This window comes from Drosophila sulfurigaster, chromosome X (assembly GCF_023558435.1).
Source record: "Drosophila sulfurigaster albostrigata strain 15112-1811.04 chromosome X, ASM2355843v2, whole genome shotgun sequence".
Taxonomy (NCBI): domain Eukaryota; kingdom Metazoa; phylum Arthropoda; class Insecta; order Diptera; family Drosophilidae; genus Drosophila; species Drosophila sulfurigaster.
Window position 1 is genome coordinate 24,405,852 of NC_084885.1, and position 14,941 is coordinate 24,420,792.

At 38.8% G+C, this 14,941-nt stretch overlaps 1 protein-coding gene across 2 annotated transcripts in view; it reads left to right on the forward strand.

Annotated features, from left to right (window-relative positions):
- The window catches only part of LOC133849075 (uncharacterized), a 39,420-nt gene extending 25,113 nt beyond the window's left edge, over positions 1–14,307 (forward strand). The window contains exons 3-11 of one of the 2 annotated variants that reach the window (XM_062284936.1): positions 1,945–2,157; positions 3,795–4,613; positions 4,672–4,851; positions 6,185–6,601; positions 7,515–8,010; positions 9,851–10,432; positions 11,898–11,999; positions 12,894–13,052; positions 13,124–14,307. In XM_062284936.1, the coding sequence (XP_062140920.1) occupies positions 1,945–2,157; positions 3,795–4,613; positions 4,672–4,851; positions 6,185–6,601; positions 7,515–8,010; positions 9,851–10,432; positions 11,898–11,999; positions 12,894–13,052; positions 13,124–13,349 (3,194 nt within the window). In that variant the 3' untranslated portion in view covers positions 13,350–14,307. The remainder of the gene's footprint in view (positions 1–1,944; positions 2,158–3,794; positions 4,614–4,671; positions 4,852–6,184; positions 6,602–7,514; positions 8,011–9,850; positions 10,433–11,897; positions 12,000–12,893; positions 13,053–13,123) is intronic. The other variant, XM_062284935.1, reaches the window with a different exon arrangement.
- Positions 14,308–14,941: the final 634 nt, after the last annotated feature.

Here is a 14,941-nt window from a genome sequence, read left to right on the forward strand (position 1 = left end):
TGAATGACGACGATGATTGAGGCACAAAGATGATGACGCAGCAGGCGGCAAACAAAAAAAAAAAAAACTAAAAAGTCGAACAACTAACGTAGCTGAAGAACAGTTGAACAAATGAAGAATTGAAATGGAAATGGAAATTGAAATTGAATTAGAGGGCAATTAAAGGCATTTGTCACACACATTTTTGAACGAAAGTGCAGCCACACACAGCAGCTGAATAAGAAGAAGCAGTTGAGATCTTTGCCACCTGCCAACAGAGAGTAGAAAGTCGAGTGAAGCACATAAAGATCTTTTTTACGATGCGATCTGTGAACACACTGAGAGCAAGAGCGAGATCGCTGACTGTGTCGAGTAGTAAAGTCGGTTTATTTCTTTTGGGCTTTTTGCTTTTTGCTTTTGTTGTTGTTGTTTTTATCCGACAGATGCATCTGATTAATGAATCTCAATGCTGCCTGCCACACAAAATGCGTAGCAATGTAATTAAGCCCAAGCCAACAACAATTGATGCCGCGTTGAAAGAAAAAGTTGAAATCAACACAAAAAGCCAAAAATTTCACTTTTGCTTGAACTACGAATTTTTTTTTTTTTTTTTTGTGTGCACTGTGCTGTGCTTTGGCAACAATTTTTCGTGTTAGGCCTTGTGATCACCAACATCAGATACTCGCTGAATTCTAACTGTGTTTAATCCCTCGTCGTCGTCTACCTCAACAATTAACAATGGGCCCAGGCCAAAGCAATTGGCGACTGAAGGTCACTTAGTCAGTCTTCGACTTGACAAAATTTTGCAGGCAAACATAATATTTAAGTATACCCAGCACACAGTTAAAAGAGAGTGTGGGGTATGCTAAATTGAAGCTGCAGTTGCTTAAGTTAATTTATTAAACTAAGTGCTTAAATGTTTAACGAACTTAGTTGGGCTTTTGGTATAACATCCATAATTTCTCACAGTTTCAAGTTCTTTGCTTAATCTAAAAACTTAACAAACTTTGTTGAGATTTTGGTAGAACTTCCATATTCCTTAAAGCTCATTAACAAAGCTTTTTAATGAGCTTTGACAAACTGTTGCTCAGCTGTCAACTTTCACATTCTTGAGCTTAAATATTTCTTACAGTTTCAAGCACTTGGCGACCATTGATAAAGCGCATTAAAAAAGCTTTTTAAACTGCTTTGACAAATAGCTTGAAGGAGTCAGCCTTTTGTGTTCTTTTGACATCAATAACTATATCACTTCTATAGCATTTTAATATATCTTTAAAAGAATAGCTGAATCTTTGATATAACTTGAATATTTCTTACAAACATTTAGTTTTTGTCTACAATAAATGAAGCACATTAACAAAACGTTTGCAAAAGCTTTAAAACCTGTGCTAAACTTTCAAATTAAAGTACATTATCAAAGCTTTTAACAACTTATCTGAGCTTTCTAGAGAACTTTTAATCCCTTTTTGACTTTAATTATTATTCATTTCAAATGAATAAATAGAATATTAATTATTAATATATATAAAATATTACAATTTTATTAAAAAAGTCTATAAATTATTTCTAGCGCAATTCGCATTCGATCATTTACTGAATTTTGTACGATTGTGTCGCCAGTGCCAAGCAGAAGAGTTTCAAAGTTGAAGTAGAAGTAGAATAGGAAGCGTGTCAGGGCTAAAGACTAATGTGACCAACTGTGGCTAACTGTCTTAGCCCTGGCCAATTGGCCAGACCTTGTCTTTGCGCTGGGAAAATGAACAAAAGAACAAATAGAATAGAGAAAAACAACAAACAAAAACAAAAAACAATAAAACAAAAGCCTAAACTTGTAAACAAATCATCATCATATCTCGCAGATCTTTTTTGTTTTTATTTTTTATTTTTATTATTACCGAAACTACAAAAACACAACAAACTCTCTTTTGTTTCTCCCAATTCCAAATTCCCATTTCCCATGCACAGTTCTCAATGTGGCTGCTGGCAAGGCGCCAATGCAAATCTCCACCGATGGCGCTGGCGCTCCACAGAAGGCCATCGATGGCTCCACGTCCGCCTTTTTCACGCCGGACACTTGCTCGCTAACGAAACCGGAACGCTCACCCTGGTGGTATGTGAATCTCCTCGAGCCCTACATGGTTCAGCTGGTGCGTCTCGACTTTGGCAAATCCTGTTGCGGTAAGTCTTTAACCCATTTTTATTTAAGCCAATGATTTGCTGCACAATTAAGTGACGATTTTGAGTTGAAAAACTAGAACTGTATTCAAAAAGTAATACATTTATTAATGGTGACTGACTGACAAAACAATTAATGCTCAGTCAGAGCATAATCAGAGCTAGAAAGCTGCGGATTCTACTTTCAACTGTTAATAGATTTTAAACTACAAACAAAATAAAAAAAAATGGCAGCAAAGTCTATAAATTCAATTCAATTTAATATAGTAAAGAAGAGCAACAACAAGAGCTTTGATGAGCTTTCAGCTCTGAACTTAAATATGGAAGCAATTTAGCTAAAAACGGATAAGTATTACATTCAAAATATGATGTTTTATATTTAAGGGATAAGTAATTTTTAGATGAATTCTATGTTCATTAAAATAACAAATACTGATTTAGTATTCAAAGTTAATTAAAATATTCCAAAAAAGATTTAATGAGATTTTTCATCAAAGTGAGAGAATACAAAAAGCTACACAATAAGCTTAACTAAATGAACTAGTAAATTTTAAGGTGCTTTTAAATCATCATAAAGCTCAGAGTGAAAGAATAAACAAATCTCCAGCAAAACTTAACTAAAAAACAAGTAATCTTTAAACTGATTTTATGTTGCTTAGGATTTAATTCAGAATATACGCTTACTGATTAAAAATATTAAGGTCAAATTATACAAAAAGCTCCAAAGAAAATAAAATCAAGTAAACTTGTAGGTGCTTTTAAGTTGCTAGAATATACAAAGAGTTCCGATGAAAGCTTTTTTAAACAAGCTGGTAAACTTTAAAGTGACTATAAGTTGTTAAAGATTGCATTAGGAATATACGCGTAGTATTAAAAGCTGCGCCAAAAAATCATTTAAAAATGTGCTTGCATTAAGGGAAACCCTAGCGCAACTTTTTTGCCACTGTAACTGCTAGAACAACGTAGAAGACGACAACAATAGCTTAATAAACTTCAGCTGCTGAACTAAGCGAGAATGAAGGGGAAAGAGGTGAAGTGGGGGAGGGCAACAGTTGAATGCAACCGCAGGCTGACAATGGCAATTGAAGCGACGGCGCAGGGCCAAATGGCAAATGCTGCACGACACAAACTCAACTCCAGAGACAGACAGACAGACAGACGGACAGACAGACAGGTAGAGTGGCTAGACTCGAGCCAAAAAGGGTAGTCGAAACGCCAAGCAAAGGTAAACAACTGTCAGGCGAGCGAAAGAGACAGCTGGAGTGAGTGCAAGGGAGAGGGAAAGCAGTCGAGTTAGTTAGTCACTGAGCCAAAGAGTTTTTTTCTTTTCCCAAAAGCCTACTAAAAAAAAACAGAAAAAAATGCTTTCACTTGGCAGCGCATGTTATGTGATTTTGCAGTCAAGTTAAGAGTGTGGTGACTCAGTGGGGCAGCACAGTAAAGTAAAGGTCAGAGCGAGAGGGGGGAACAACAAGTTGAAAGAGAGAAAGAGATAGAGGGCAGAAAAGGGGCAAACAAACTCAGCGCCTGGGAGACTTGAATTTATGTTTACTTTCACTGCAACTTCGCTTGCCACATGCCGCATGCCACAGCATCTCTCTCACTCACTCATCATCTTCCTTTCTCTCTCTATCTTGCAGGCAACAAACCCGCCACGATTGTGGTGCGTGTGGGCAACAATCGTCCCGATCTGGGCACAAATCCGATTTGCAATCGTTTCACGGGTCTCCTCGAAGCCGGTCAACCGCTATTCCTGCCCTGCAATCCACCGATGCCCGGCGCCTTTGTCAGCGTTCATCTGGAGAACAACGCCCCGAATCCGTTGTCCATATGCGAGGCGTTCGTCTACACGGATCAAGCGCTGCCCATCGAACGTTGTCCGACGTTCCGTGATCAACCGCCCGGCGCCTTGGCCTCATACAATGGCAAATGTTACATTTTCTACAATCGCCAGCCGTTGAATTTCCTCGATGCCCTCAGCTTCTGTCGGTCACGCGGCGGCACCTTGATCAGCGAGAGCAATCCGGCTCTGCAGGGTTTCATCAGCTGGGAGCTGTGGCGTCGCCATCGCAGCGATGTCAGCTCACAGTATTGGATGGGCGCTGTCCGCGATGGCAGCGATCGCAGCAGCTGGAAGTGGGTGAACGGTGAAGAGTTGACAGTTTCATTCTGGAATCATCCCGGCGGGGATGAGGATTGTGCTCGCTTTGATGGCTCCAAGGGTTGGCTGTGGAGCGACACCAATTGCAATACGCTTCTGAACTTCATTTGCCAGCATCAGCCCAAGACTTGTGGTCGCCCTGAACAGCCGCCCAACTCAACGATGATTGCTCTCAATGGCTACGAGGTGGGAGCCCAAATAAAATACAGTTGCGATGCGAATCATTTGCTTGTCGGTCCCGCCACACGCACTTGCCTCGAAACCGGATTCTACAATGAGTTTCCCCCAGTTTGCAAATGTAAGTCTTACCAGTATTTCAATTATTCCATCTCTAATATATCGTCGCTCCTCTCTAGATATCGAATGCGGTCTCCCGGCGAGCATCGCCCATGGATCGTATGGTCTGCTCAATGGCACCGTCGGCTACCTCAGCCTGGTGAAGTATGCCTGCGACGAGGGATACGAGATGATTGGACGTGCTCTCCTCACCTGCGACTTTGACGAGCGCTGGAACGGACCTCCGCCACGCTGTGAAAGTAAGTGAATGATCTATAAATAGATAGATATAACATAGATAAATTTAAATAGACATAGAGAGATATAGATACATATAGATAGATTTTGATGGACATAGGTGGAAACAGATACAGAAAGATATAGATACTTATAGATAGATATAGATAGATAAAAATTAAAATAGAATAGAATGCAGTTGTAACAGCTGTAAAAATATGTATCGTATATGGGTAACCACTTTTAAAATAAGTAAAGGTTATTCCTATAGCTCTAGCACAGTATTATATTTAGAGCTAAGATTGCTCTTAGGAACTTGTTTTACGATAAAATATATGAATTCGTTCATTTTTTGATTTGCGTACGAATTCGTTCATGTTTGCCATTATCTTATAACAGAATAAGAATTCCAAAATCATTCTTAGCTTTAATTAGAAAGCTAATCAAGAGCTAAAAGATTAATTTTTATTAAAAAGAATAAAATGTTTTGGTAAACGTATTTTCAGTAACCATATGCTGAAACAATCCTATTTTGTTGCCATCCGTCTGGCTGTCTGTCCGTTACTTTGCATAGCTGCATCCGGTAAACTTGGCCAGCTAGCTCCATGAAATTTATATACAAAACTGTTGTGATGCATAGCTATGTTTTAGTGGATAACCACGCCCCCTAATGCCCTCTGAAAGTATTGCAATAGGAAACTCAGAATGTTCTACCACAACAACAAAACAATTCTAGAAACATGAAACGTACACCATAAAAATAAAGCTGTAGTTAATAATCACTGCACACATCATTCAGGTTAGCAACCCTATCTATCCGTCTTTCTGTCTGTCCGTTCGCAAGAAGTTCTATAGCTCTAATTAATATCAGCTTATTTCCATTGGATGTGGTTTGTTATTATGTGTAACAGCAAAGAGTAAAGGATAGACAACAAAAAGATCTAAACTATTATTTGAACAGTCAGTTTGGCAACCCTATCTATCTGTCTTTCTGTCTGTCCGCACGCAAGAACATCTGTAACTCTGATTAATCAAATCCATTAACAGTGATTTATTATTACCTGCAACAGCAAAGAATAAAATGTAGACATCAAAAAGAAGTGTAATATTATTTTAACAGTAGTAAAGTTGCCAACCCTATCTATCCGTCTTTCTGTCTGTCCGTTCGCAAGAACTTCTATAACTCAAGAACTAGTTAAGCCACAACAATCAAATTTATCAGGCTTATAGTTGTGTCTCATGCGCACCTGTAGATGATTTTACACCTTAGACAAGCCCCCAAAAAGCGTATAGAGTTGCCACACTCTTCACAGTATGTCCTTTACTCATTCACTCTCTTTTTTGTGCACTCCACAGTTGTTGAATGCGACACTCTGCCCGGCAACTATTACAACACGATCATCAGTGCACCCAACGGCACCTACTACGGCTCCAAGGCGGAGATCAGCTGCCCACCCGGCTATCGCATGGAAGGACCACGTGTGCTCAGCTGTCTGGCCACCGGACAATGGAGCAGCGCTCTACCACGTTGCATTAAATTGGAGCCCGCCACGCTAGCGACATCAGCCGCACCACCGCCACCACCACCGCAACCGCCATCACCCGCCTCCACGGCGGCAGCGCCCACGCGGCCAAAGGTCACGCCCAGCACAAGTCGGACGCCCGCGTATCGTGCGCCAGTTAGCAGCACCACAAGCACCACATCGAGTAGCTCAGCGGCAAGTTATCCACATCCCAGCATTCACACTCCACAGGTGGAGATCAATGGCGAAGGTGAGTCAATGGGATGATGAAAAAATTGAATGATAAATACAAAAACGAAGTAGGAAAGCTCAACTGTGAGATACCCGATTCCGATTATGAATTAAAGCAAAACAATGCGGTATTATTCTTCAAATATACCAAATTAATATACCGCATCAATACTAAAAATATACCAAGGACTATAATCTTCATTAAAGTTCGGTCTTATTCCTCAAATATACCAAAAACATAGAAAAATATACGAAGGGCTATATTTGGTATATACATACATTCTATTTCGGTAATTTTCTTTAAATGTACAGAATAAATACACCGATGGCAATATTTGGTATATTGATAGTACTATATTATTCAAAATTTACCATATAGTACAAAATATACCATCTGTTACATATTTAAATGGGTAAATTGTAGATTTTCTGATGTTCAACTATATATTCTCATAGATTGCAAAGATATGTACATAAGTTATGTTATGTCTGAATTGAACCTAAATTTAAAAAGAAAATTTTAAATCCGGATAAAAGTTAGATCATTTTTTTATCATCTGTTGTTTCTTTCATATAGTTGAGCTTACTAATTAACATTTTGACTTTTACTAAGAACCGTCTAAGTCCCAAATTCTAGAAGATTTATAATATTCGCTACAGTTACAATTGATTTTAGAATATGTTTCATTTTGTATTTAAGTTTTTAATCGGAAAGCATGCGCGATAAAAAAACATATAATATAATAAGAATACACAAAACAAATTCGGTTTCAAAATCGTTTTAGAACTATATTTCCTAATGTCTATCATTATAGAAGAACTTTTCTAGATCGAAATCGTTTTCAAATTCAAGGTCATTTGTCTTTAGAACATCACTTTTCTTCCCTTCTGTTTAACAACTAAACTGACAAAAAAAATCGTCTTTTGCTTAGCCGACTCCGATGAGGATATCATCAATGTGCCAGTGCCCGGCACCGTTCGCGAAGAGTTCCCACCACGTCGCACCGTTCGTCCCGTGCTCATACCCAAGAAGCCAAACAGCACGCCAGCCACCAGCAGCAGCTCGTCTTCATCCTCTTCATCCTCATCCTCCTCTTCGACGAGCACCACGCAGTACGCACCTGGAGCACCAGTGTCCACATATGCTCCAACACCACCTCGAACTCGTCCCACGCTGGAGACGACGACGCGCAACACTCAGCAGATCATTCTCAACTCGCATCCGCAGGATAATGAGATTGCCGATAGCGTCAATATACGACAGAATCAATCGCCCAATGTCAACGTTCCGTTCGCTGTCGACAATCCCGATCGCAAGGAGACCAAGGAGGCAAAACTTAATCTGGGCGCCATTGTGGCGTTGGGTGCTTTTGGTGGCTTCGTTTTCCTTGCTGCCGTCATCACAACGATTGTCATTCTGGTCAGAAGGTGAGTGGCGAGCTATATTCTCCTACATATTTTTTGCCCTCCCACTTTTTCCCATTAATTATTCACTGCAAATTAATTTGGAATATTACCACTTTCACAACATAAGCTTCAAGTGAAGTTGTTTTCAGTTCAAAAAAGTAATGAGATTGAAATAGAAGTGAGTTTGAACTTATAGCAATGCTTCATCAATTAAACCAGCGAGCATTGAGGAGCCGATTACCTAATCTTACTTATGTACCTCACTTAAGGGCCATTTCAATTCAAATTTAAACTTTATATAGAATTGTTAGTAAATTACAACCAATGTTTATTATTCGTCAAAGCAAGCATTGAAAGAGTATTTCAAGTTCACAGTTAATCTTCAATTAAAGCGAATACACACTTACCTCACTTAAGGGCAATTTCAATTAAAATCATTAAAACTTTAAGAAAGGTCAAAGGAATGTTTAGTAAATTACAAGTAAAGTTTAATATTTATCAGTTAATCTAGCTAACATTGATGGAGTATTTCTAGTTCATTAATTCTAACATTAATCTTCAATTAAAGCTTAACTCACTTAAGGGCCATTTCAATTGAAATCATTTAACCTTTAAGGAAAGTCTTTGAAGTGCTTAGGAATATGTTTTTGCTTGACTTACCGCTTTTATAAGCTTAACTTAACTTTATGTAAAGCTATTACACGGCAAACTTGCCTAGCGGCCACTTCACACATAGTAGCCAATTTAATTTTTTGTAACAAAATTCACTTAGTAGCCCAAATACAATTCAAAGAAAATTCTTCCGTAGCTTTAGATCATTTTGTAGATGAACTTAAAGTCTTTGCGTTTAGTGGTATATTTTTGAGAAGATCACTTGAGGCCGCTAAGCGAGATATGTGTGATTGGCAATCAATCGAGAATGCAATATTATTAATATTTTGAATTTAAAGCATTCAGATGCAAAGGTATTTGAATTGGCTTCGAAATATTAGTTTAATGAATCATAATTTGATAAAGATGATATAAAATTTAACTCTTTTTTAATGTAAAGAAAAATGCTAACCATTGTCAATAATTAATGGATTTCTTAAAGTGCAATTGAAATATGAGGAATAATAATTGAACTTCAATGAAAAAAGTCGATATAAACCTTACTTTATTAGCTTCGATTGAAGTAGGAATTTCAATGAAAACTCGTTATAAACTGTTATTTATGAGTTAATTTTATGTTGTATTTAACTGAAGTCGCTTTATTAGTTTATTTGAACGATAATTTTGTGGAGTTTATTAGTTGATAGCTAAAGCTTTAGCTAGTGATCAATATTTAATATGTGAACGAACCTGAACTTCGGGCACACACAAAATTCCTCCCATTTCCTCCCCTTCCCCCTAAACACCACCAAAACAAATTGCTTCTACTTCTAGTGCTGTTTGTTATTCTTTTGTTCTATGTCGTTGTGCTTCCTCTTCTTCTTCTTCTACTTATTCTTCTCCTTCTATAACTATTACTATATATAATATTGTTGTTGTTGTTGTTAAGGCTGTAGATCGCTTCCTAACGCTTCTTTTCCACAACTCTCTCCTGACTTTTCATCACCATGCATAAAACTGTACATTTACCCGGCGAAAAGAGAGAGAGCGAGAGAGTGGGAGAGAGACTCTCACACACTCAGGCAAAGCAAAGAGAGAGAGAGAGTCTCTCCCCACACACACACACCCATACACACACACACACACACACACACACACACACACACACACACAGACAGAGACATGTTTACTTCAAACGCTTTCTCTTTCTTGTTGTACAACTCTCTTTTTTCGTTTCTCGTTCTCTCTCTCTCTCTCGTGATCCAATCAGCACCCCGAACAGCAAACGGCGGCACCTTGCTAAACATTTAACCAATTACCATCATCACCATCAACTTCATCATCATCAACAACAACATCACCAACATCATCAACATCAACATCATCAACAACAACATCACCAACAGCAGCAGCAGCAACGAGAGAAGCGCCAGCGACAACATCAACATCAGCAGCAGCAACAACATCAATATGGACTACAGTCATCGGTCACCCGGTTGCCCAGTTATGCCACAGCAACGGCGACAAGTGCCACCAGCTATGCCTCAACAGCTCAACTGACACGCTGCAGCGGTGGCGGCGGTCACAAGGGCAGCTGTAGCATCAGTTCGCGTCGTGATCGCAGTCGTGGCTATCATCTGCGTCTCTTTGGCGACGGAGGCGGAGGCGGAGGCTATGGCAGCATTAGCTCCAGCACTCGATGCGAGGCGACGACGACGGTGGGGACGACGCCTTCGTTGTGGTACAGCGTGCTCGCATTGCCCTTTGATGATCAGAAATTGGCGCGACGAGAGCTGAGCACCTATGGACGTGGCTATAGAGCGAGAGCGGGACTCTTTAGCAGCACACACATGTGAGAAGAGAACGAGATGAAGAGATAGAGAGAGAGGGAGAGTAGGAACGAAATAACATAATAGAACAGAGCTCAAGCCAAAGAAGAACCGAAATGAGCGCAAAGAAACGAATGGAATTGGAACGAAACAATGTGGAATGAAACGAAAATGATATGGAATGAAACACAAACTGCCACAATGTCGAATGAAATGATACGAAATGGGATAAAACAAAGATACGTGGAATGGAACGGCATGGAATGAAACGGAACGTAATGGAATGAAACCGAAAGACGTGGAATGGAATGGGATGGAAGGAAATTGAACGTAATGGAATACAACGAAGAGACGTGAAATGGAACGAAACAGAATGGAATGAAACATATCGAAATGAAATGAAATAAAGAGACGTGGAACGGAATGGAATGGAATGAAACGCATGGAATTAAACTGAATGTATATAATAAACATCAAGCTAAAGCTAATTGGAATGCTATCAAAATGATAGCAAGCGGAATGCAATGGAATGAAACGAAACGAAGTGAAATTAGAACCGAATGCAATGGAATGAAACGAAACGAAGTGAAATCAAAACCGAAAACTACCTGCGAATCAAATGTGAACGTGTGCCAAAGATCAGCTACAAACAGAAATCAAAAAACAAAACGAAAACAAAACACAACAAACACTCCACTCTACTCTACTCTATGCAAGCAATCAAGCACTCAATCAAACGAAATCAGAGCTTCAATCGCAACCGCACTACGGCCATACACACTAAATGTAAGCAGCCAAAAACAAAATACCAAATGTACAATCAAACTACACCAAACAACAACAGACAACAACCACAACAACAACAACACACTCGGCTCAATCAGCGAGTCAATCAATCAAACACAATACAAAACTCAAAACACACAAGTCAAGCAAAAAAGCAAAAAAAAAAACACACACACAACTTGGAAACATTTTGTTTTGGATGGAATGCTGTGGGGGGCTGCCTCTTTGCTGGTTTTCATTTTGCATCAATCAGTCAATCAAGCTGTTGTCGGGTCACACACACACACATACACTCACGTACAACATGCACACGAACACAAACACACGCAAAAACATGCATCCATTGTACATGCTCTGTCCCTTTCTGGTCTATGTCTGCAGCTCTCTCTCTCTCTCCCTTTCTCTCTCTGTCTCTCTTTCTCTGTGTGTCATTTCTCATCTTTCATCTCTGTCATCTGTGTATTGTAATCTCTGTTGGATGTTGTCGCTAACCTCTTACACTGCACTGCACTCGCTCTCTCTCTCTCTCTCTCTTTTTACCTCTCTCTGTCTCGTACCTTCCTTTTGTTTTTGTAACTAACACGCCCCGTTATACATTTTAGTTATAAAAAAAATATGAAATTACTGCGAATATATTAAATTAATCAATTTCTCTTTTCTTCTCTCTCTCTCTCTCTCTTGCTGTCTCTCTCGCTCGCGCAGAAACCGCACCACGCAACATTATCGCCATCGCGCCTCGCCCGACTGCAACACCGTCGCCAGCTTTGACAGCTCCACATCTGGTTCACGCAACGGCCTCAACAGGTTTGTGTCTTGGCTCACTTTGCACTGTGCACCCTGTAAAACACTTGATGACAAAAGCTAATTGCTATTGTGTGTGTCTTGGAGCACTTTGCAAAAAAAAGCTAATTACTACTGATTACAAAAGCTAATTAAGCGTTGTGATTTGGCGCACTTTGCAGTGTTCACTTTGTACAACACATAATGACAAAAGCTAATTGCTATGCACTGTGTCTTGGAGCACTTTGCAACATGATAACAAAAGCTAATTACTATGCGTTATGATTTGGCGCACTTTGCAGTGTTCCCTTTGTACAACACATAATGACAAAAACTAATTGCTATGCATTGTGTCTTGGAGCACTTTGCAACATGATAACAAAAGCTAATTACTAGGCGTTATAATTTGGCGCACTTTGCACTGTGCAATATGCACAACACATAATGACAAAAGCTAATTGCTATGGTTTATGTTTTGGTGCACTTTGCACTGTTCACTTTATACATCACACAACATGATAAAAAAAGCTAATTAATATGCATTGTGTCTTGGTGCACTTTGATCAACACTTATTGGCAAAAGCTAATTGATGATGATGATGACAACAGCTAACTTTGTGACCTCGTTTATTTGAGCACTTTTCTCAACACATGATGACAAAAGCTAATTGCTATGCGTTGTGTCTCGCATCACTTTTCTTTTTTGCATCGCACATCACATCACATGAAGACAAAAGCTAATTGCAATGCTTTGTGTCTTGGCACAACATGATGACAAAAGCTAATTGCTATGCCTTGTGTTTTGCCTCACTTTGCCCAAAATGATGACAAAATCGAACTTTGTGACTTCGTTTATTTGAGCACTTTTCACAACACATGATGACAAAAGCTAATTGCTATATGACATTTACCTTTCAGATACTATCGCCAGGCCTGGGAGAATCTGCATGAATCGGCCTCGAAGAACAGCTCTCACAATGCGCTGCGTCGCAAGGAGACGCTCGATCCACCAAGCATGACGCGTTCCCGCGACAATCTGCGCGACAATATGCAACGTTCTCGCGAGAATCTCGACAGGTGAGCACAAAATATATACATGGATATAGAAAGTGAGATACCTAATTCTTATGTGATTTCCTTCTTTGTAGATGTGGCCGCGATAATTATGGAATGCGTGACAACTCGGAGATGGTTGTGTCCGATGTGTGCTTGAAGGGCGAGAAGAAGCGGCATCATCATCATCATCACAAGAGCAGCTCCCGCAATGGCGATTATCGTGATCGCGATCAATCCGCTGGCCGGCGTGATCATCACAGGCACAGCGGTGGCGGCGGCGGTGGCGGTGGCGCCGGCGGTGGTGGCGGACACTATTGACCAACCATGATCATAACCATCAGTGTGGAGCAATAGCAACGCGCAGCCTTGGCGACGAGCAAAAAAAGCAAAGAAAAAAAGAATATTATCCATCTGCAGCACAACGAGCAAACTTTTTTTTTTTGTTTTTCAAAACTTACAAATTTTGAACTTAACTTTTAAGCGAGGTATTTTTAATTTTTTTTTGTATTCGAAACTATTATGAAATGGGCAGCGCTTTAGTTGTTTAGGTCTGTTTATAGCGAAAACGATAAAAGTTAATGGGTTAGAAAAGGAAGAAGAAGAAGAAGTAGTAGAAAAAGGAGCCGAAAATGTTGCAAGAGCAAATTTAATTGCAACATTTGCAAGTCAATAGCAGCGCTACCATAGCTATATATATATCTACCGTATATCTTACTATATATCGTAAATTGTATATCGTAAATCGAATATCGTAAATCGTATACCGTAAATCGTATATCGTAAATCGAATATCGTATTTGCATAATTCCCCCATTTCATCTTATCTTGTCTAATTTATTCTTCAAGATTTTTAGTTGAAAACTTTTTATGAATTAGTTGTAGAAAGAAAACAAGAAAAAAGAAAATGCAAAAAAACAAAAAAAAACGAATTGTGTGTGGCAAAAGGCAAAAGCGAAAAGCGAGGCGTGGCGGTTAAATCGTGTTAGTTATTAATTGAGATACCAGCACAGCCTTCACATTATATCAATATTACTATATGTAGTCCCTCACTCCCCCCTCCACACCACTCCAAAGCATCACCACACCACGCGGCCCCCTTCACCCCCTCCTACACCCACTCTCACTCAATCAGCTGAAATTATGTGCAACTTGGTTTCGCTTGAGAGCGAGAAACTTAAGCCAAATCGACTTGCTCATAGTCGCAATTAACTTAGAAACTCCAGAAATTCCAGAATATGCAATCATAGATCACAAACAAATAAAAAACAAAACAAAATGATTAAAAAGATACCAAGTAGCAGCAGAAAAAAATTATAAATAATATTGTAGAACGCGTGCCATTAACGGCAACAAAAAGTAAAAATATAAAACGAAACGTAAACTAGAACAAAATGTTAACATAATGAATTTACATTTTACATACATATACATACATATATATTTCATTTCTTGCTGCACCATTTGATTTACATTCATCATATATATTCACATAATCTTTTGTCGCATAGAAATTAGTTACTTTTCCATATAATTTAGAGTGTTTGTTTTTGAGTGTATAAATTTTATGCAAAGACGAAAAAAAAGCCGCAGAGTATGCAATATTATTTGTATTTCGTGCATTATTTCCAATGTAAATAATAATAATTTATTTCATAAATAAAACAATGATCATTTTAACTAATATATAAAGCAATTCGTTTTACTTGGGATTCAAATTGAAAAGTTGGCGCCAACATTTACCATCGCCATCTATGGGCAATTATTTTATTGCTATCATATGAAATGGCAAATTATAGAGTATTCAATATTATTTGTATTTCGTGCAGTATTTCTATAATAATATATTTTATTTATAAGATAATGATTGTTTTAACTAATTCATGTTTCACTTGCATTTACATCTGTTTGTT